At 37.4% G+C, this 23,836-nt stretch overlaps 1 protein-coding gene across 2 annotated transcripts in view; it reads right to left on the bottom strand.

Annotated features, from left to right (window-relative positions):
• Positions 1-1,905: 1,905 nt before the first annotated feature.
• The window catches only part of slc35f4 (solute carrier family 35 member F4), a 66,923-nt gene continuing 44,992 nt past the window's right edge, over positions 1,906-23,836 (bottom strand). For both annotated transcript variants that reach the window (XM_079833364.1, XM_079833365.1), the window contains exons 2-7: positions 19,710-20,010; positions 17,145-17,364; positions 13,682-13,807; positions 13,368-13,560; positions 9,990-10,079; positions 1,906-2,779 (exon numbers count right to left, since the gene is read on the bottom strand). In XM_079833364.1, the coding sequence (XP_079689490.1) occupies positions 2,538-2,779; positions 9,990-10,079; positions 13,368-13,560; positions 13,682-13,807; positions 17,145-17,364; positions 19,710-20,010 (1,172 nt within the window). In that variant the 3' untranslated portion in view covers positions 1,906-2,537. The remainder of the gene's footprint in view (positions 2,780-9,989; positions 10,080-13,367; positions 13,561-13,681; positions 13,808-17,144; positions 17,365-19,709; positions 20,011-23,836) is intronic.

The raw sequence follows: 23,836 nt of genomic DNA on the forward strand, positions 1-23,836 counted from the left end.
AATTCAAATGTTTACGTGCTTTTATTTTTATTTTTTGAGCGGTGATGAAATATATTGCTCTTGTAAATACTTGCCAGCATTTAAAGAAATACAAGTCTAGAAATGCATCCAAATTACTGCGAAGCGTACCGGTACGGTGCTCTGCAGTGGTCAAAAAGAATATAAACAGTGAATTTCTGAATCTCAGAGATGTGGATTCAGACAGCAATTAAATTACCACACGACCTTGGTGTTTGTCTAAAACAGTAGGTAATTTGGCCGGGGATTTTTACACGGGTGGTGGGAGACGGACGGCAATAAAAATCACTGACTAGCCCCTGTAAATGAAGACAATACCTTCCGACCGCACGCGTAACAATTTCCGCCCGAATAGGGCTTCAGCCAACTCCTTCACCACTACCGGAGCGAGCTGGAAAATCTAACTATTCCCAAACCCAGTGGGGAGGAGGGCCACAACATCATGGCCACCAACAGAACTCAGCAAAGATTGTTCTTGCTCCGGCTTTAACTTCTGGATATTTGGCAGTGGTGCCACAACGGAATGAATGGCTTCGCTCGCATCTTTCTCCGCCGCCATTACTGAACTACAACTCAAACTAGCGCACAACATCAACGTCATCGTTCTCAGCCACTCTCTCTGTTTGCTGATTGGACCGGTAAAAATTTGTTGGGAGAAAACCTAACAATATACCGCAATCCCAGACGGAGTACTGAAGGAAAATGAAAATTACGCGGACGTACGTAAGAGGGCGGAGCCAGGCTACACACACAGAGCACCAGCATTCGTTTTAATCAAACCAAACATGCCAAGTGTGAACCAAGCGGCAACCTCCCGCAGTTTCTCTTTAAGCTGATACAGAAGTGACTTAAACTGCAATTCATCGGCTGGCCACTAGGACTCCAGAAGGGAGCAGAATCTCATTGAGCCACATGTTAAAATGGCCAACTTTACAGCAGAATAAAACATGTTTACAGCCTGGTACAAATTGTGGTTTTGGTCTCTACGGCTTATTTTGCCCTTCATGACAACTGTGAGGGGGATGAATTTATTTATAACTCATTTGTTTACATTATATAAGGGCGTGGCCGCTTTGAGTGACAGGTGGATAGCCATTTATCTGCTGTCTGTTAGTCATCGCGTCACCTCAGCTCCGCCCACGTTTCAAAACTGCTCTTCAGAATCCTATGGGTGACGTCACGAACACTACATCCATATTTTTTTTACAGTCTATGGTGTGAACACACCCTTAACTCTTTCCCCGCCAACATGGAATTTTCTGTTTTACGATAGGGGGCGCTATTACGCATCTGAATGAGTACAGAATATCCTGATCAGAACAGATGAAGAAGATGCAAAAAAACAAGCGATCATATGTAAAATAACGTGATCATCAACATTAAACATCATATAAATCAAAACTGCCGAATGTTACTGAATGAGGTGTTGACCCAGGACGAGCTTTAGGACTGTGAAGCATTAGGGGTGATGATGGACTCGATCTACTCCATCTGTGTTTGATCATCGCTCTGAATCTGATCTGGATGTAGTCCTTGACAAAATTGTGGTTTTCTGAAGCTAGAATAAAACGTAGCAGAGGGTCTACTCTTTATTTTGATATATTTCATGCTCGGATATTCATACAATTAATATTCCATGGGCCAGTACATTTTTGTGAAAATTATCAAAAACCCTGGCGGTGGCTGGCAACTTTTTTTTTTAAAAACGCTAGCGGGGAAAGAGTTAAAAACTACTTATATGCCCTAATTGAATTATGGCCTAATCCTGGCTTAATCTAAGCCCTGTCTGTGAAGCCAGACTTACTATATGTTTTATGCTTGAATATTGAATGTGACTGTTGCACTATATGCCCACGTGTCCAAAATAAAACAATGACAGGCAGTTTTCAAAGAAGATCTTTATTTGTGTGTTTTATTACAAAAGAAAAAGAAAGGTTCATTCATTAAAGCATAATATTTTTCTCCTACGTATATTACACTACTACGTACAATGCAAATAATCTTCATATTTCATATACATATATATCTGATCTCTGAATGCATTCATGTGTACAGTGAGCCGAACTGGCCCTGACAGAGTCTATATTCATAGAATACATTCCATGGGGAGGGCTAGCGGAGGGGTGCAAGGGTGCAGGGATGGCGTGCAGAGGGAAAACGAAAGTCTGAAAGTCCATTTCTATGGAATGGATGCGTATCTTCCCATAGAAACGGCAGGGAAGAGAATACTAGATCCCTTCTGTAAAATAAAAAATAAAAACACTGTCAGTAAATATCCCTGTTTTAGCGGGATGCTATTCTCAGAACACTCAAGCCTCCACTGTCATCTCTATTAAAGGCAGGACAGCCTGTTCTTATCTTTCTATTGTGGTTATTATTAAAGAAAACTCACACACCAATAACATTCACTTCACTTCTTTCCGAAACCTTAAATACATTCAAACCGTTCTTTTTTTTCTGAAAGGCTGCCACTTGGTGGATCAACGCTGATCGCTGGCTACTCATTCACAGGTCAAAGGTCATGCCATCGGGATGGATACGGCCCCGTTGGCTCTACTCCGGCTGCGCGTGTGGACGCTGGATTCTGTGAGCTCCTCGCCGTGCTCCTCCGTCTTCTTGTCGGCCAGGGTGGTGAGGAAGCGCAGGGTGACCGTGTCCCACTCCTCGGGGAGCAGCAGCAGCAGGAAGCCCAGGCAGATGATGCAGGTGGCAGCCAGACGCACCACGCTGAAGATGACCTCGTGCTTCAGCACGTCAATGGCTGCTCGCCGCACAGAGAAATGACAAGGTACAGTTTCAAATTCATGTCCAAAATGCACTTTTTGTATTCTTGGCAGTTTCATATGGTTTCGATCAACTTTTTAATAGCATTTACATTTAAGCAAGTAACAAGTCATATATTTCCTTTATAACTTGAAAACATGTGAATGTACACTTTTTAATTTCACCTATATTTGTCAGTTAAAGGGATAGTTCACCCAAAAATGAAAATGATCCCTCAAGTCATCCTAGGTGTATATGACATTCTTCTTTCAGACGAACACAATCTGAGTTATATTAAAAATGTCCTGGCTAATCCAAGCTTTATAATGGGAGTGAATGGCAGCCCAAAATTTGAAGCCCAAAAAAGGGCATCCATTCATTATAAAAGTAATTCACACGGCTCCGGGGGTTATTAAAGGCCTTCTGAAGCGAAAGTAACATGTTTACGGTACGTCCGACATCATCATCCCGCCAGTTACGCTTTTTCCGTAAGTTGAATACGGAAGGTGGTCTGGCGGAAGCTAGATATTTTATCGTATAACATGTTAAATATGGATATTTTTCTTACACAAACGAATCGATTCGCTTCAGAAGGCCTTTATTAACCCCCGGAGCCATTATTTTATAATGGATGATGCACTTTTTTGGGCTACAAATTTTGGGCTGCCATTCACTGCCATTATAAATCTTGGATTAGCCAGGATATGTATTAATATAACTCAGATTGTATTCGTCTGAAAGAAGAATGTCATATACACCTAGTATGACTTGAGGGTGAGTAAATCATGGGCTAATTTTCATTTTTGGGTGAACTATCCCTATAGCTGAGGTTGTATGGTGTATATGACATATGAACTAACTTTATTTTTAATAGCATTTAAATTTTATCTTAAATTTAATTTAAAATTATCAATAGTTTCAACTTTAGAATGGATAGTGCAAAACCACGAACAAATAATTAATAAATTATTTGTAAAGATGTGTAAAAAGAGTGAATTCAGGACTTTTGGGACACTTTTTGCCATTGGGATGCATCTCAACAAGCTCCCTATATAGCTCCTGAGCTCGTGAATTAGTATATCGTGTTTATGAATTCGGGCACTGGTTAGGACGGTAAAGGACGCTGGCTCACTACACAACGGGACACACTAATGACTCTATTTCCAGCGAAGTGACAACGTCCTCATTGTACAACATCATTACGGGTATTTATGAACAACACCAGAGCTGATATATTTCTGACATCGTTTGTAATGTTATTTAAAGTACAATATGATAAATACTTTGTTTGTTACATATACATAAATGTTGTTAATAAAATAATGGTTTGTATTTTTAAAAAATATTGTGTATAGTGAGTTGGCTCAGGTGATTTAAGTCTCACGCTTCAGAACTTCTGTTAAGGGAACATACTGAGCATCGATGCTCCCTGGTTTTCACAGTGCATTATGGGACTTTTTAGCGAACATTTCAGTACACTAGAAGGATTGAGACAGCCCATAAAATGGCCGACTCCCTGATTGAGATGCACCCATTGAGATTGGAAAGTGTCCAATGCCTGAAAAGGTACTAAATGATTAGTAAACGTTGATAAAAATGTACAAATAATGAATAGTTTCAACTTTAGGGGCCAGATTTACTAAACAGGAGAGAGTGCAATCCCATAAAAACGCAGATGGGAGTGGAAAGTTCTGCGTGTGATCTACTGACGACACGCACATTAAAGAACACAGACGCAGCTGGATCATTTTCATAATGACCAACACAAATTAGCGCAAATTAGCGTCTGGTTTAAGACAGACTTTTTTGGCCATTAAATAATGGCGCAAACACCAGTAAATTGACTAGTGCAAACCTTAGTAAATCACCTTGCATGATACATTTAAATACGCTCCTCCCATAAATTTTGCGTCTGAAAGGGAAACTCCTACAAATGCATATGCAATAAGGTCAGCCGCAAAAATAACCTTGTCCACGCATTTTCAGCGCAAATTTTTCACTGCGTGTCTTTAGTAACTCCTGACAGTAGTTTTTTAATGACAAAAGAGGGTTTGCGCTGACGCAAGCTGTTAGTAAATCCGGCCCTATATTGGGTACTGCAAAAACATGAACAAATAATGAATAAATGATTTGTAAAGATGTACACTACCAGGCAAAAGTTTGGAAACTGTACTATTTTGATGAAGTCTCTTCTGCTCACGAAGGCTGCCTTTATTTGACCCAAAATACAGCAATTTTACAATTTAAAATAAAAAAATTCTATTTGAATATACTTTAAAATGTAATTTATTTCTGTGATTCAAAGCTGAATTTATCATTGTTACTCCAGTCTTCAATGTCACATGATCCTTCAGAAATCATTTTAACATGCCGATTTGCTGCTCAAGAAACATTTATTATTATGATCAATGTTGAAAACAGTTGTGTACAATTTTTTTTCAGGATTATTTAATGAATAGAAAGTTCAAAAGAACAGGACTTATCTGAAATATAAAGCTTTTGCAACATTATAAATACCTATACTGTCACTTGATCAATTTAATGCATCCTTGATGATGTCACAGTCACGTTTAGTTTCAGTTTGATTGGACTTTCAGTTTGTTTGCATACGTCACATGTTCCTTTGTTCTGTTTCCCGCCACTTGTCTGTCTCCCCGTTTACCATCATTATTAGTTAATCTGTGTCAGCTGTGTGTCATCATTATCCTCATTGTGTTCTCTATATAAGATACTCCCGTTCCTTCAGTCTCTGTCTGATCTCAGTTATGTTAAATGTGTTGTGCTATTACATGTCTGCCTACGTTGAGAATACTTATATTAAACTATGTTTGAGAACTGTCTTTACCTGTCTTCGCCTTCCTGCCTGCACACACCCATGACAGCTGAATAAATGTATTCATTTCTTTAAGTTCTTTCCCCCCCAAAAAAATCTTACCGACCCAAAACCTTTGAACGGTAATACAATGTTACAAAAGCTTTCCATTTCAGATAAATACAGTTCTTTTGAGCTTTATATTCATCAAAGAATCCTAAAAAAAATTTTTTACACAACTTTTTTCAACATTGATAATAATCATAAATGTTTCCTGAGCAGCAAATCATCATATCAGAATGATTTCTGAAGGATCATGTGACCCTAAAGACTGGAGCAATGATGCTGAAAATTCAGCTTTGATCACAGGAATAAATGACATTTTAAAATATATTCAAATAGAAAAAAGTGATTTTACATTATTTTACAATAGTTCACAATATTACAGCTTTTTTGTATGTTTAAAGGTGCACTATGTACATTTTTTTAAGTAAAATATCCAAAAACCACTAGTCCAGTGTTATATATTTTGTTCAGTTGAGTATTTACAATATCCCAAATGTTTCCAACTATTTGTAAATTGTGATAAATCGCTATTTTAACCAAGGAACCGGGACATGTGAGGGAGTCGCCTGTCAATGGCGTCACATCTGTGTTCCCCTCGGTTTCCGCTTTTATTTTGCAGAAACACTTTGCTCTTACAGCAGTGTGAACAAGCTTCACAGCAGCCGGCGAGCGAACGCACTGAGTAATGTCATTTCCAACACACTCAGATGTGTCTAATATGATAAACAGAGCTGCGTTACCTCATACTCATGACCGGAAAACCGGAAGTGGCACAGGCGACTGTGTCATAATAAAAGTCCCGCCAGAGACTGTGTCATAATAAAAGTCCCGTTGTTCTTCTCATTAACAATCGCTCCAGTGGCTCCACAACACTCGGTCCTGCTCTGCTTCATACTACAGTAATGTTAATAATCGCATCCATGAACATGATTTCATTTCATGAGTCCTATCCCGATTCTTTTCCACCGGCTGTGAGGTGAAGATCACATGTCCCAAGATTATGTGCTCAAACGCGGCGTCATCAAACTACGCCTTTGAATAGCCGACCTCTTGTGGATGGAAAAAGTTACATAGTGCACCTTTAATAACATAAACGCAGCCTTGGAAGAGACTTCTTTAAAAAAAAAATCTAAATAGTACAGTTTCCAAACTTTTGGTAGTGTATAAGTTTGCATACAGTCCACAACAAACAAATAACACAATAAAACACAATCAAGTAATAGCATATACTCTTTACAACTTGAATACATGTGAATGTGTTTTTTCGTAACCTTTTTTAAAAGCTTTTTCACCAATATTTGTCAGTTGGCTTTTTTTTTGTTAAATACCAGTGCGTCTTTAAAGTTTCATGGTGTATATGACATATGAACTAACTTTGCTTCATCATAACAAGGTAAAATGAAATATATATATATATTTTTAGAAACTTACTGACTTCTGGAAATCCTACTGGAGCAGGACTTCTTTATTTACAGTACAGTGTTTCGTTTGCAACTCCTATTAATTACTTAACTACATAAGAGTTTCTACAATTCAGATGTGACCTTGAGCCCACACTGTCTAAATAGTGTGCAAGACTTAGTGACTCTGGCAAAGTCCTCTCTGCTGCGCAACCAATTAACTCCAGTGAATTCATTACTGTTAATAAGGAAATGTTCAGCATTAGTTGCTGATATATTATAGGGCGAGTTCTCCAATGCCTGTTTGCTGCCTTCAAAATACACATGAAATTGTACAATTTGTGCTAATGAAGGCAAGAATCTAATCAAGTTTATAGCCCATGGTTCCTTATTACTGGCTATGAAAATGCAAAATGGTTTATAATAATAAAATGTAACTAAACATTCACATTCACAATCCCTTACAATATAATATAAGTAGCATAAATAACAAATTAATCATACTGTTTGTTGTAAGTGAATCATGGAGCTTTTCTGAAGAAAAACCACACACAATTTAACACACTGACCTTGAAAGGCTGTTTTTAAAGACAAGCACCATCTTAAAGCATTTAGTGTCGCCTTGGCAACCTCACCACCCCTTTGTCATGGTGCAGTTGTTTGCTTTGACCGAAGACACTCAGTTATAGTCGAGTTTCATATTTTGCTTTAGGGAAGGGTGAGGGATTTGCACTGCTGTACTTCTCGTAGGGCGATTCTCACAAAAACAGTACTGTGCCAAAGTCTTAGGCACGTTAATATTGTCACCAAAAAGGGTGTTTTAAACAAGTTATTTATATATTTTTGCTGTAGTGTGTCAGTAGGAAATATCAGGTTTTATTTCCATACATCCATTAATTGTAATAATCCAGTGAGATTTTTGAATGCACAAGGAGTCCAAAAACAGCCGGTTTGATCTGATCTCACCATCATCGAGTCTGTCTGGGATTATATGAAGAAACAGAAAAAACTGAGACAGACTAAATACAGAAGAACTGCCGCAACGTCTTCAAGATGCTTGAAGAAACCAACCTGAAAAACTATGTGCAAGTGTATCTATAGGACAAAAGCTGTTTGAAACGCAAAGGGTGGTCACACTAAATATTGATTTGATTTAGTTAATAGAAGTTCATTAATAAATCTCTTTATGACATTATTTTTGAAAGCATCCTCACTTTACAGCACTTTTACGGTTTTAAGTGCCTGAAACTTTTCACAGTACTGTAGCTTTTCAGGTTGGTTTCTTCAAGCATCTTGAAGACGTTGCGGTAGTTCTTCTGTATTTAGTCTGTCTCAGTTTTTTCTGTTTCTTCATGTAATGCCAGACAGACTTGATGATGGTGAGATCAGATCATACTGGCTGTATTATCTGTTAAAACCATTTTTTGGTACTAACGGGCCTAAGACTTTTGCACAGTACCATATGTCTGGGTCTTTTATTTCCATTTTGTTGCCTTGTGACATTATTTTAATGTTAGTAGCACTTTTTGCCTGTAAATCCTCATTACCATAATGCAGTAAAAACAAAAACAAATTGTGTAAAAGTAATTATTTTATTGTAATACGTAAAAAATCTTGATTGATGATTATTTCAAGTATGTATTACAGAATCATCAATCATTCTGATTATTATGATGAAAATTAAAAACAGAATTAGTGTAACTCTTAATGGTCCCAAAAATGAAATGATTCATATTAATTTAATTATAGAAAATATGACCCAGATTGGTTTTGTGAGATTCATTCTTTAAAGGGTTAATTCACCCAAAAATTTAATTTCTATCATTAATTCCTCACCCTCATGTCGTTCCAAACCCGTAAGACTTTCATTCATCTTCGGAATACAAATAAAGATCTTTTTGATGAAATATGAGTGATTTCTGTCCCTCCATTGCCACTTGCCAGCTAACCAACTACCACTTTGATGCTTTAAAAGTTTATAAAGAGAACGTAAAACGTATCCATATGGTTTTAGTCCAAATTTTCTGAAAAGACTCGATCACTTTTATTGACATATAAACACTGATCAGCGAACCGTACCTGCTTGACGTGTGAGAACAAACTTCTTACTGAAGTTCAAACTTGCTGAGTTACACGTGAATGAACCTCATTGGTTCTTGTGCTGCATAACTCGGGAATGAACCTCATTGGTTCTTGCTGAAGCTCAAACGTGCTGCGTAACACGGGAATGAACCTCATTGGCTCTTATGGAAGCTCAAACGTGCTGCGCAACACGAGAATGAACCTCATTGGCTCTTATGGAAGCTCAAATGTGCTGCGTAACACGGGAATGAACCTCATTGGCTCTTATGGAAGCTCAAATGTGCTGCGTAACACGGGAATGAACCTCATTGGCTCTTATGGAAGCTCAAACGTGCTGCACAACACGAGAATGAACCTCATTGGCTCTTATGGAAGCTCAAATGTGCTGCGTAACACGGGAATGAACCTCATTGGCTCTTATGGAAGCTCAAACGTGCTGCACAACACGAGAATGAACCTCATTGGCTCTTATGGAAGCTCAAATGTGCTGCGTAACACGAGAATGAACCTCATTGGTTCTTGCATGTCAAGCGAACATGTTTGAGCTTCCGTTTACCACAACTAATGTGCGAGTTGATAAATGTTTATATGTGAATAAATGCCTACATTAAATCTGTTCATCATTTAAAGTGTTTGAGTCTCTTCAGAAAATGTGTACTTAACTGCTCAATGGATTAGTTTTACAATCTCTTTATGAACTTTTGAAGCGTCAAAGTATAAGTTGCGTAGCTGTCAATGGAGGGACAGAAATGTCTCAGATTACATCAAAAAGATTATATATACAGTATATTCCAAATAATATATCATCATGTATTGGCTTACGTTGCGTACAGCATTGACTCACGTACCTGCATTGCCTGGAACACTGAGTAACGTCCCGATGGATATGAGAATAGGATATGTGAGTACCACTCCTACATTGACCAGGATGTTAAATACTACGAGAGAGAGAGAGAGAGAGAGAGAGAGAGAGAGAGAGAGAGAGAGAGAGAGAGAGAGAGAGAGAGAACAGGAACTTTATGTAATGGCTTGTTTGGTCATATAGAATCTTTTGTCATTCAGTCCTCTCCAAGTGGCTAAATATACAGAGAACATCACGTGATTTTGGACAAGTGACAAAAGTTAATGGATATCATATTATCCTTTAAACACCCTAGAGACACAGAGCTCCGCTTCAGCTCAAATATACAGTAAATCGGTTACTATTAAGCTTTATACAGTCTGACGCAGCACATATTGGATATCTGAGAAATACTACTTTGAGGTGTAAACTGATGATTCTAACCCTGATTTATCTCGCTTACTAAGCACTTAAAGCACTCTTGGAAGTGTACTTAAGTGTTGTATTTGATCTACTACAACACTAACTTACATCTGAACCAGCAGTAATCAAGTGGTAAGCAATCAGCAGGATTTACCGCCAGTAACTGTGTACAAACTTAAAGTTGACATGAAATGGAAGTTGCGATCCCTATGTATATTATATCAGAGTGAAACAGATTTTCGAACTAGAAAAGGTCTAGGGTGGGACATGATTTTTTCCATCAGGAATTGATTGGATCGTTAAATGGTTGTGGTTTGCTATTGGTGGATCTCATGATGTGAGTGACAGGTTGCCCCGCCCTCACGCCAGTCAACATGTCATCAGAGAAGAGATGTCATTGCAAGAGGGAGGGAAAGTTTTGTAATTTTGTAAATAGGGCACATGCATTTAAAAAAAAAATTATGAGAGATAAATCTTTAATAATAAATACCGCAATAAACACTGCATAAAAAACAAGATTTGTCAATCTCCGCCCCTCATTTACTGTTGCTTGCTTAGACCAAGGGTCTGGTTAGCATTGACCAGTTATTATTATAGATATCATAACAACCATATCATGGTGCCTAAAACATCTTTATCTATTATTTTGCAAGTAACACTTGCAATATACAATTGTTCAAAAGTTTGGGGTCGATAGGTTTTTTAAATGTTTTTGATCCTTCAGAAATCATTGTAATATGCTGATTTGCTGCACAATATAACATTATTTTTAAGTTATATTCTGGGGCTTTTTTGCCTTTACTTACACAGTGGACAGACAGGAAATCATGGGAGAGGAGAGATGGGAATTGGACCTCGAACTGGGATTCAAACCTCAGTCATCCTGTCCACACTAATACGTTTTTGTTTGAAAACTCATTTTTTTCAATACGTTTTGGTCTTCTGTCCCAATTGTCCTGCAAAAACACATTTCCAAGTGGATGAATTTGAAAACAGCGTTTCCGTGTTGTAGTGTGGACTATGAAAACGGAGGTATTTGAAAACAATGGCGCATGTTTAGTTATGTGTGACGCATATTGTACATTCATTTTTACATCTGTTATGTGCTATTCACTTTCACACTGTTGATAAAACATGTTACTTTGCACACTCTTCACATCACAGTCCTGCAAAGGTGACAGAAAATGTACTTGCAATTGCTGTCCAGTGAATTGTGAGATATTTTGCTAAATAAAATGATCCTGACAGAAGAATTGCGTGATAACTTTATTAAGTCGGTATTATTTCAGGGCGCTTTTATAAGGGTTTTACGCATGTGCAGTAAGGTCAATGTAGCTTTTTCTTCTCTGACGTTTCAATGTGGACAAGAAACTTTTGGAAAACGCTTGAAAACACTAGTGTGGACGGAGAGCGTTTTGAAATGAAAACACAGTTTTCAAGTGTATCCGGATTAATGTAGACGAAGCCTCAAGTGCTACTGCATCATATGTCGAATCACATGCCCACATGGCTATAGCTCGGACCAAGAAAGATTTGCATACATTTTTTTAAAACAGTGTACTGCTTAATAGCCAAGGCAAGTCATTTCACTCGGCGGCCATCTTTGAAACGCCCCCCGGGCAAGCAAGTGCAGCTCCTATCTTTTTGAATGGGGAAACATAATATTCACCAAAACTGTTCGCCAAGCTTACGATTAAATTTCATATCTGATTTCACCAATGAAATCTAGGGCTGCGCAATATATAGAAATATCGCAACGGCACGCAATATCTGAATGATTTTAATAGGCTACTTCAACATTGTGAAAAGTGTACGTTTTAGGTCGACGCATAACAGAGAATAGACTGGGCACACGACTGTTACTTATGTGACTTGCTTGACGTTAAAAAGAGTTATTAAACGCAATAACTTGCGAAAAACAACTCCTTGCAGTCTCGGGCTGACACACACACCGAAACGTGCGTACAAGCTGCCTCCCTGAAAGCATGTGATCCCTTCAGTTCTGTTTCATGTTACACATTCAAACTGTCAAATACACACACAGTTATGTCAAAATGGCTTTCTTGATGAGTATTCATAAAGCAAAGAGTTTTTGGTGTTTAAATATTGGCATTACATTTTTTGTTTGTTTACACTGATGTTAAAATTATATTGTCAGATTGGTGACATTCATTTTTGCTAAAACACTGCTGGTCACTTTCAGAAGTTCTAGCGATGCTTTCTTTTCCCAGAAAGAATGTGAAATACATAAATGTTTTTAACATAAATATTTTTTTAAAATATAATTTAAATCGATTTTACACACTTAATGCAATATCGTATCACATATTGCATATCGCATTTTTCTTCAATATCGCACAGCCCTGACAACAACTGTCTCATAAATTTGGTTTCTAAACGCTCGAATCATGATAAAAAACTGCATTTTTCAGCCTAGACAAAGCTAATGCTCATGTGCAATCCGCGCCTCAGAGTTTCTGGCAACTGCAATGACGTGATCACTTTACTAATCAATGATTGGCTCTTTCATTTAGAAGGGGGGGCATATTCGCCATATTGGGCACTTTCTCCCATTCATAGTGCACCGTCTTCCTATGTATAAAGTTTTTGTTAATATTTTTGTGGAACCTGTGATAGATGTTTCTCAGGATTCTTTGATGAATAGAAAGTTCAAAACAACTTTTAACATATATGAAATGCTTCCCCTGTCACATTTAATGCATATTAGCTTACAAAATAAATAAATAAAAAGCCTTACTTGACCCCAAACCTTTAAACAGTAGTGTATATATCTTATATTTCATTATGTTTACCAGAGTCCAAAACCAGAAATATTTCATTAGATTATTATAGATTACATATGTATTGTACAAAGGTTACATGTAGTTAAGATAGGAATGGCCAGTAATGTTTTAATGCAGGACCTAGTGAAGAATCAGTTATTTCCATAATTCCATGTTACCTAGCCAAAGGCCGGCAACGCCGCAGAGGTAACCCCAGGGCAAAGATGAGAGCGAACCCCAGTGCTCCACTCTGGTGAAGTACAGGATGAGGGGAACACAGGAGATGAAGATGAGATTGAAAAAGCCCATCGTGGAGAAGAAATGAGCAGCCTCTCCCAAATTGGCACTGCCGAGGAACATCTTAAACAGCACCTGAGTGATACAGAGAGGTTTTGCAGTAAAAGCATATCAATACTAAAGGAGTCTTAATGCTCATCAAGGGTCTTCTGGGAATCAGTATTTTCAGCTGAGCAGGAGAACTAACTGCTCTGACCTTGTAGAGAGCAGAAGTGGAGGCGGAGCCGACTGCTAAGGCCACACCCATAAAGGAATCCCCATGGAAACCATCCGCATACGCCATCATCACGATGCCTGTGATAGCCATAATGGCAGCCACAATCTAAAAGGAAAGATTACAAAGATATTAATAATCAATAAAGCCTTGTTTATCGCACTTGCCTGCTTTCATATTTGAGCTGGATAGCTGAAAATAGAAAGAGTAATTAGCATATACTAAAGAAGTTATGGGTCCAGATCTAAAACATTAAATGCAATGAAAGTCAAGAATTCTAATGTAAGCATGATAACAGCTTTTGTTCTCATTGACTCACCATTTGTATCTGAATATCTGTTAAAAATAAGCACAGCATCACTTGTCCCTTCTCTAAAATTATCAAGCTGTTTAAATCCAATTTCATGAATAATTCTATCAACAGGTAGTGCGTCTTACGTAACTCATCACAGAACACTCATTGTAATAATTATCATGGTGATTCATTCATACATCCTAATGGGTCTGACTGTGCATACCATGTAAAGCATAATGTAAAGTCAGCCAGTCGCTGTCACAAAATAAGTCCTGACAGGGTGAGCAGGACCCCAATGCAAAAGCATAGAGGTCTTGTATAACCCAAACGGGTTTATTTTGTGATAAAGGACTGTTAATTAAATGCCAGCTCACTAAATAAAGTACAGCAGCAAGCAGCAATTATTAAGGTCCAGGCACTTGTTTGGATAACATGATCAAAATAGCTGAATTAGAAAGAATAATCCTGAGGAATTGTTTTAATGTGCCATTTTGAATTCCCTGCTAATTGTAGCATAGCTTTGAGGAGTTTCTAATGGCTCGTAAAATCAGAAATTAAAGGGTTAGTTCACCCAAAAATGAAAATTAGCCCATGATTTACTGAGAAACCCATTTTCAAATCGGATTTTGCGTTACCAAGGAAACGGTACTCTAAATTCTTCTAGCGGCTCCTCCCCTAGTGGGCGTCGTCATGTTTCATATTACAACATTTATTTTAAAAACTTTATAATAAAAACTTTTTCTAATCTTGACAAAACACATCATCGGAAAGGTCTGAGTCTCACGGTTCTATATCTGCCAAATGTTTTGTGATATTTGGACAAAAATATATACATTTGCTACAGGAGATTGCATAAAAAAATCTATGGAATTTCAATGACACCCGGTGGCTATTTGTTGTACAGCGCCTAAACAAAATCTCATGGGAACTTCAATTTTTGTGATATCAACTTCAAATTTGGAACAAAAATTGGTTAGACATTTGGCTTTAATTTGATAGTAATTTTAGAGTACAAATTATTTTGTAAAATATATTTTTTATATTTTATATAAAATATTTAGTACAGTATATTTTATTTACAGTAAATTTAAACTTTCATAACCTTTTCATACTTTGATTTTTTGATCAAACTTATGTCTATATTCCAAAGCATTATTGAATTGCAACCGTTTAAGTTTGGATAGTGCATCTTCATGTATATCTTCAAAAAGGGGGGTGACAGTTAACAGGTTAAAGAGTAACCCTTGCCCCTTGACCCTTGAAGTTTGAACCCTTGACGCATGCGTATTGACGAACACAGAAGCGCAGAGGATAGAGCCAAACAAAACGTATGTAAAGTTTTAAATATGGATATTTTTCTAACACAAACGCGCCACCTTGCTTCAGAAGTCGCGTGGAGCAGTTATATGATGGATAGATGCACTTTTATGGACTTCAAAAACGACATAACCATTCACTGCCATTATTTGAAGATGACCTAGAATGACTTGAGGGTGAGTAAATCATGGTCTTATTTAAATTTTTGGGTGAACTAACCCTTTAATAACACGTAACATGTATATACTCACCAAGAGGATTATTAGGAACACCTGTTCAATTTCTCATTAATGCAATTATCTAATCAACCAATCACATGGCAGTTGCTTCAATGCATTTAGGGGTGTGGTCCTGGTCAAGACAATCTCCTGAACTCCAAACTGAATGTCAGAATGGGAAAGAAAGGTGATTTAAGCAATTTTAAGCGTGGCATGGTTGTTGGTGCCAGACGGGCCGGTCTGAGTATTTCACAATCTGCTCAGTTACTGGGATTTTCACACACAACCATTTCTAGGGTTTACAAAGAATGGTGTGAAAAGGGAAAAACATCCTGTATGCAGCAGTCCTGTGGGCGAAAATGCCTTGTTGATGCTAGAGGTCAGAGGAGAATGGGCCGACTGATTCAAGCTGATAGAAGAGCAACTTTGACTGAAATAACCACTCGTTCCAACCGAGGTATGCAGCAAAGCATTTGTGAAGCCACAACACGCACAACCTTGAGGCGGATGGGCTACAACAGCAGTTGAAGACTGGAAAATTGTTGCCTGGTCTGATGAGTCTCGATTTCTGTTGAGACATTCAGATGGTAGAGTCAGAATTTGGCGTAAACAGATTGAGAACATGGATCCATCATGCCTTGTTACCACTGTGCAGGCTGGTGGTGGTGGTGTAATGGTGTGGGGGATGTTTTCTTGGCACACTTTAGGCCCCTTAGTGCCAATTGGGCATCGTTTAAATGCCACGGCCTACCTGAGTATTGTTTCTGACCATGTCCATCCCTTTATGACCACCATGTACCCATCCTCTGATGGCTACTTCCAGCAGGATAATGCACCATGTCACAAAGCTCGAATCATTTCAAACTGGTTTCTTGAACATGACAATGAGTTCACTGTACTAAAATGGCCCCCACAGTCACCAGATCTCAACCCAATAGAGCATCTTTGGGATGTGGTGGCACGGGAGCTTTGTGCCCTGGATCTGCATCCCACAAATCTCCATCAACTGCAAGATGATATCCTATCAATATGGGCCAACATTTCTAAAGAATGCTTTCAGCACCTTGTTGAATCAATTCCATGTAGAATTAAGGCAGTTCTGAAGGCGAAAGAGGGTCAAACACAGTATTAGTATGGTGTTCCTAATAATCCTTTAGGTGAGTGTATGTACATTGTTCTGGTGTACCATGTGTACAAAGTTAATGTTTGTGTACTTCTTTGGATATTGCAGTCACAAAATACAAATCAGTTATATATATATTTTTTTGTCTTGAGATTTTCTTGATACAAAGCTAATTAAATGTAAACTGGATGAATGACCTAAATTAGAAGTTGAAAGCTAATCATATTTCATAAAAACTATAGGGTACAACGAGGCTAAAGGCAAACCTTTGGAAAAATGTGCTTTGGCTTTTTGATTGGATTTAGCCTTTTTTGATTTTTTTTTATGAATTTAAACGCATTTTTGAACAAAATAAAATTCAATTTTCTTGAAAAATTTTACTTTCTTGATTGCTGAGGTAAAAATGGTGTTGTGACAGCTAATTGTAAATAGACATGAAATTACGCAACTAGCCGAGTAATAGTTAAATAGTCAGGGTTATGTTCCACCTACCCGCACACCCATGAAACGATCTTTGAGGACAATCCACGACAAGAGGAAGACGAAGGCCTTGTGGCAGCAGTAGAGCGCTGAGACATCTGTGGCGGTTAGTTTTCTCAGTGCTAACAGGTACAGGTAGTTAGTCAGCGTCCATAAGATGGAGAAAGGCGCCGTTCTCTTCAGAAACACCATCAGAGACATTCCATCCTCCCCAAACAACCGACTACATTCCCTACATCATGAAATGAGAGGAAAATGTTTTGCTTACTCTGTTAATGCAGCACTGTAGCCTACTAGTGGTTCAGCCTGGTTTGGATTAGTTCCCAAAAAGTTGCGGATTGCAAGAGATATCTGTGGGGTAGTTAAAGGTTCAAACTAGGTTTGATGCCAACGATGATAAATGTTGGTTCTCAAATGTTGTGTACCAGTTGTGACATGCATGCCAACATTAAATGTGCAGAAGTACAAATGAAATTAACTCCAGGTCTATGGCATAAAGCTTCAGAGAGGCACCCTAAAATGTTAATTAAAATAGAATTGTTCAAGTAGAATTGTTGCATAGGATCTGCTTACTCCATACTGAGGGTTAGATTTAGGGATGAACAATGCATTGTTTTTTTCTCCCCCCAAAATTTAAAATTTTTGTATGAATCAAATCATACAAATTTATACAAAATTACTCACTCCTTAAATCTTCTCATGAGAAGACGTTGAAATTGTTACTATGCAGAATTGGCGCTGGTCACTTTTTACATGAAATTACAATCAAAAGGAAAGATCATAAAAGTATCATTAAAGGCACAATATGTAATTTTCGCAGCTAGAGGTCGCTTATTAAAAACAAAGGCATAGCTTGATGACGCCTTGATTACCGGAATCATGGAAAGTTGTCGTCTTCATCCCGTCAGCCAGTGGAAAAGAATCCGACGGGACTCGGGCAGAATTCATATTCATGGATGAGCTAATGTATTAAAGATTTATTAACGTTACTGTAGTTTGAAGCAGGTTGAGGCTGAAAGCCTTGGAGTGGAACGAGGCCGCTGGAGCGATTGCTAATGAGAGACAAACACGACACACGTCTCGAGAACTTCCGCTTCTTCCGCTCATGTGTATGTGGGGTAACGCAGAGCTGTTTTATCACATTAGATACTTTTTAGTGTGTTAAAAATTGTTATAACGCTACTCTCTGCGTTCGCTCGGCGGCTGCTATGAGACACTTGTTGCACACTGCAGTAAGCTAAATCGATATTAGACATTGTAAAACATGATACTCACGGTAAATCATGAAAAAAAGATTAATTGTGTTGAGCTATATAACAATAATTTGTTTTCTGTCGATAAATGTATCCAAACAGTTGCTCACCTGTCTAATAAAACACAATATATTAAACCGTCTTTGGCGTTTCCATGGTTTCTACAAAAAATCGAGGGTAATGCGGTTATACTGTCATTGATAGGCGACACACATGGACACAGTCCGTGTCCTGGTTAAAATGGCTGATTTGTCTAGATTTAAACATTCTTGGAAACATTTGGGATAATGTAAGTACACAAGTCAACAAAATATATTGCATTGTTCTAGTGATTTTCAGATATTTTAATCCAAAAAATCTTACATATTGTGCCTTTAAAGTGCTCCATACAACTCGTTGCGGTCACACTTTAGTTTAGGGTCCAATCCTCACTTTTAACTATGACTTTTGCTTCAATAAACTCCTAATTACTGCTTATTAATAGTTGGTAAGGTAGTTGTTGAGTTTAGGTATTGGGTAGGATTGAGGGATGTAGAATATGATCATGCAGAATAAAGCATTAATATGTGCTTTATAAACAGCCAAAATCAATAGCAATATGCATGTGAATAAGCAACTAGTTAATACTGAGAATTGGACCCTAAACTAAAGTTTTACTCTTGTAGCTGTATTCCAGATCTTTTAAAGTTATAAATTATATTTGTGTGGAATAAACAGAAATGTCAGTAATTATTCGCTGAAAATCTCATAAGATATCTCAGTAACACTTAACAATGAGGTCTCATTAGTTAACATTAGTTAGTGTATTAACTAACATGAACTAACAATTAGCAATACATTTGTTACAGTATTAATTAAACTTTGTTAATGTTAGTTAATATAATACATCTTTTTATTGTTTGTTCATGTTAGTTCACTGTGCATTAACAAATGTTAACAAATACTTTTGATTTTAATAATGTATTAGTAAATGTTGAAATTAACATTAACTAAGATTAATAAATGCTGTCTAAGTATTGTTCATTCTTAGTTCATGTTGGCTAAAGTAGTTAAATAATGAAACCTTATTGTAAAGTGTTACCGATATCTCATAAGATATCCATTCATTAGAGGAGTAGAGATGTTCAATTTGTCTAAATTAAACATTTTCAATGAATTGGACTGAATTGTTTCTACTGACCCTGAGGGATGGTCATTGTCCAGAAGAGTTTAGCTCTATCCCCAGTTATACATACATACAAATTCTAACCAAAGTCTTAAGGAGTACTAGAAAGCTGCTATTGTACTTCCTTCCAAAACGTGCTTTCATTCATTCTGACTTCACCTGAATTTCTGAATGGGTGTCTGTTTTTCTCTGGTGGTGGCCACGTGCCCAGAGTAGTAGAGGGGGAAGAAGAGAATGTTCCAGTTGGTGCTGAACCATGTGATGAAAAAGGGACAGGAGAAGGATTTGAACGTGAGCTGAACCACTTGTGTGGTGCCCACCCAGGACGAGGAGATGCACAGCACCACCAGCAAACCCCCCAGCACCTTGAGCACTGTGTTGGCGCAGGTCTGATATGCGGTGGGATCTCCACTTGTTTCACTGCCTGGAGTCTCTGCATGCGATTCTGAGCCCTCCTCTCCTGCAACACAGAGATCAGTATTGCACCATTACAGCACACATTATACCTCCTTGCCTCATTATATCCCTGGTAATAAATCTGGATTATGAAATCCCTTGTGTTTTATTTTTGTTCTGCAGCTCAAACCGTGCTTAACATAGTCCATGCAAATGTTATTCTGTAGATAATTTCCCAGGGAACATTATAACAGGGAACAATCTTTTACGAATATGTTAAGATAAAATGTTCTTAAAATAACATTTATAGAACGTTCTTATAACATTAATATTTGATGTGTTCTGATGATTTTGAGAAAAAAACATTCTTCTCGGAACATATTCTCGGAACATCTTTATGATGTTGTTTATCATGTTGAGAAAAAGCGTTCTTTCAACGTACCTTATGATATTAATATTTGCTGAATATTCATTCTTAGAATGTTACATACAAACGTATGAAAAGTTAGGAGAACGTTGTACTAACGTTTTCATAACCTTTTAAATAACATTCTAATAACAACAATTACACTAGATATTTTAACATTTCTGAAACTGTTCCAAAACGTTTTCAGAACATGAATTTGTTAGCTTGTTTCAGTTTTTAAATGTTCTAGGGGTTGTTGTTTTTATAAATGTGACTTTGTAATGTAACATTTAAAAGTGTACTAAGTAATTAAATGGGTGCACTTTAAATGGGTTTGACCAACAGGAAGCTGCTTGGTTTTAAACTGATTTGTTTTTTGGTACACTGTAAACCCTAAAGCTCAAAATAATGAATTGGTTTGAGTAGAGCCAACTCAAATTAAGCAAATTAGTATTTAGAACTTTATTTTTCTTTTGAGTTCACAAAACTGACACATTTTAAGTAATCTGAATTGTTTCATTGTTTTGAGTTTTATTTACTTGTTTCTTTTAATTTAGACAAACTTACATTTAACTGAAACTGGGCTTTCAATTTCCCAGCATGCTTTGCCATGACAATCAAAAGGGAGAGTAACTGTTCAAATTGTTAGCCTATATAATGTTTTTTTGTGTGTGTGCAAGATTAATGTTAAGGTGGAGATTTAGTACTGTTTAATGTTTTGCAATGTTAGTTTAGAAGAGTTTCTGTTATGTTGAGGTTTTTTTAATTGAGCAATTAAAATGTATGAGTACAAAATAGAAATCTGCAAGTTCTGCTTACTTAAAGGGGTCATGAATTAAGAAATCTACTTTTCATTCAGCCTTTGATATATATAAAAGTCCATCGTGATATAAGAATATCCTGTAAGCTTCAGAGCTGAAAACTTCTTTGTTAGTAAAAAAAAAAGCTTTTATTGACACCAGGCCCAGCAAACGCTCAATCTCAAAATGTGCCAGGCTGTGACGTCATCGTATGCTGAAATGCCGCCTCAACAGTACGCCTGATTCTGTAGCTCCGCCCACCGACTCGTGGAGCTAAACTGATCGCGCTACCGAGCAATAAACATGCCAAAGATTGCAAGATATTGCGTTGTGCCTGGTTGTGGAAGAACACAGTCGCTGCATAAGCTTCCTTTGGATTCTAATATTGGGAATGTATCGTTGAACTTTATTTTTAATGAAGTTACAGCTCACGTGCGTAAGACATTGCACGTTTGTTCCTTCATTTAACCACGGATTCATTTGTAAACAAGAGACTGGACTTGCAGACAGGGTGAGATTACATGAATGTATGAAGCAACACACAATGTGAGTAAAAATGTTTTTTATATGTGATAGTATTGCATTGTTACAGATCGTTTGATATCTATTGATTATGTGTACGCGTCTAACTGAACATAACTTAGCACGCTGTCACAGGGCTCACAAAGCCCAAGGTCCCGGGGTTATGTGTTTTCCAGACGGGCTATCAATACGTATCATCTTAAATAGTTAAATAAAATTCCTTTCTTGATGTGCGTTGTTCACTCTCGACTTGATATTTGAAGGAAAAATACAATCGCAGAAATTTTGATCATGCTGTTTGCAACGTACCTGGCTTGTGTGTGTGTTTGTGTGTTCATGATTCACGTTTTGCGGTTATATCCACCGATCGGGCGGGCCAAGTAATATAAAAATGACATTCCAATTAATTGCGGGAGGATGAGAGATAAATCATTGTGTTTGTTTGATAAAGACATTTTGCGAGCCCAAGCTGTGGGACGAATCATTTCGGTTGTCGTTTCCCCACACGCTTTCAAAACAATGCCTCACGTGTACTAATGGGAGAGCCAAAGCTCATTAAATATGCAAAGCTTATCCAATCATAACAGTAGGCGTTCACTTCCAAGTCTTCAGTGCGGCACGCCCATAAAAATAGAGCGTTCCATGAGAGAGGCTCAAAACCAGGGCAGAAAATAGCCTATTACTTATTCATCATGATTTTTTTAAATGTAAAAACCATGCAAACTTCTTAAGTTGACCTCAGACAACAGTATAAAAAAATGTAAAAAGCCAGTTCATGACCCCTTTAAACTTTAGTTTTGCCAACTTATTGGGGTTTACAGTGTAATGTGAATGCACCTTTACCGCTGTTTTGCGAATATTTAAGAGTGAAATCCAATCATTTCACTAGGAATCCACACAAATGGTAATTATGTGTGAACTGTTTCATACATTACTACACTATTAACAATAGACACTGGAGCATTTTATCCACAACAATTTTTGCTAATGTGACCGCACCTCATGTGAATCTACATCATATTACAGTTGTTTTTAAAATCGCTACAACACATTTCTCAATATACGTACGGTAGGTAATTTTTTCCAAAACTCTTCACACAATTCTCCTAACCAACTTTCAACTTGGCACAGCTGTAAATTTCAAATTCAAAATGCACTAAAACTGCCAAAACATTTCATACATGTCTCAAATCAAGTCACTGGCAAAGCTTGTCAACCAACAAACACACTTTGTCACTCATAAAACAATGAGCTAAAAACACTCTGCGTTCACGACGCCACAGTGACGCTGCTGACGTAAGACGCTGTGACGTGTTATCTGGTGCGATAGCAGATACCAGATAACACGTCACAGCGTCTTACATCAGCAGCGTCACTGTGGCGTCGTGAACGCGGATTCAAACTAAACCGGAAGAGAAGACAATGCTTAATAATAAAGTTTTAGTTTTTGTTATTTTTGCACCAAAATGTATTGTCGACGCTTCAAAAGAGTCTAACTAACCAAATGATGTCACATATGGACTACTTTGATGATGTTTTTTTTTACAGTTTTTCTCGATTGTTTACACACATTTTCTGAAAGCATGCCTCATATTCTCAGAACTCTACACACAAATCCAAAAACACACACACAATGGGCAAAACCCCTCAATTCTCCGGCAAAATGCAACTTTACATTCAAAACAATGTTATTTATTTTCAAAATGGAAATTAGTTTTCAAATGACACACACAAACCATCATATGAATAGACATTTATAAGAACCAGTTGAACACTGATGTGCTCAATGTAAAACACTATGATGAATGGAAAACACTTCTCCTTTCATCATAATGACTTAGGTCTTTTTTGGTTCAGTGTTACACTTACAACAGACAGTACATACATAGTTGTGTTGTAAAATATTTGAGAATATTGTTTTCATACTCAGAACACACAAATACACCGTAACAAATATATTTTATTTTTCCCACAAAAACAATGTACACAGTGTACACCCCAACCATCACAAAGTTGCACATACAGTGGTCTACATACAAAACAACAGAAGAATTTACTGTACAGTTACAGTGAAAAAAAAAAAAAAAAAAGATTTAACTATGCTGCATCCTCTCTTCGGTTTCTCACCTGTTGCCCTTTGATGCTAAAGCTCTGTTTGCTAA

This window comes from Gobio gobio, assembly GCF_949357685.1.
Source record: "Gobio gobio genome assembly, chromosome: 13".
Lineage (NCBI taxonomy): Eukaryota > Metazoa > Chordata > Actinopteri > Cypriniformes > Gobionidae > Gobio > Gobio gobio.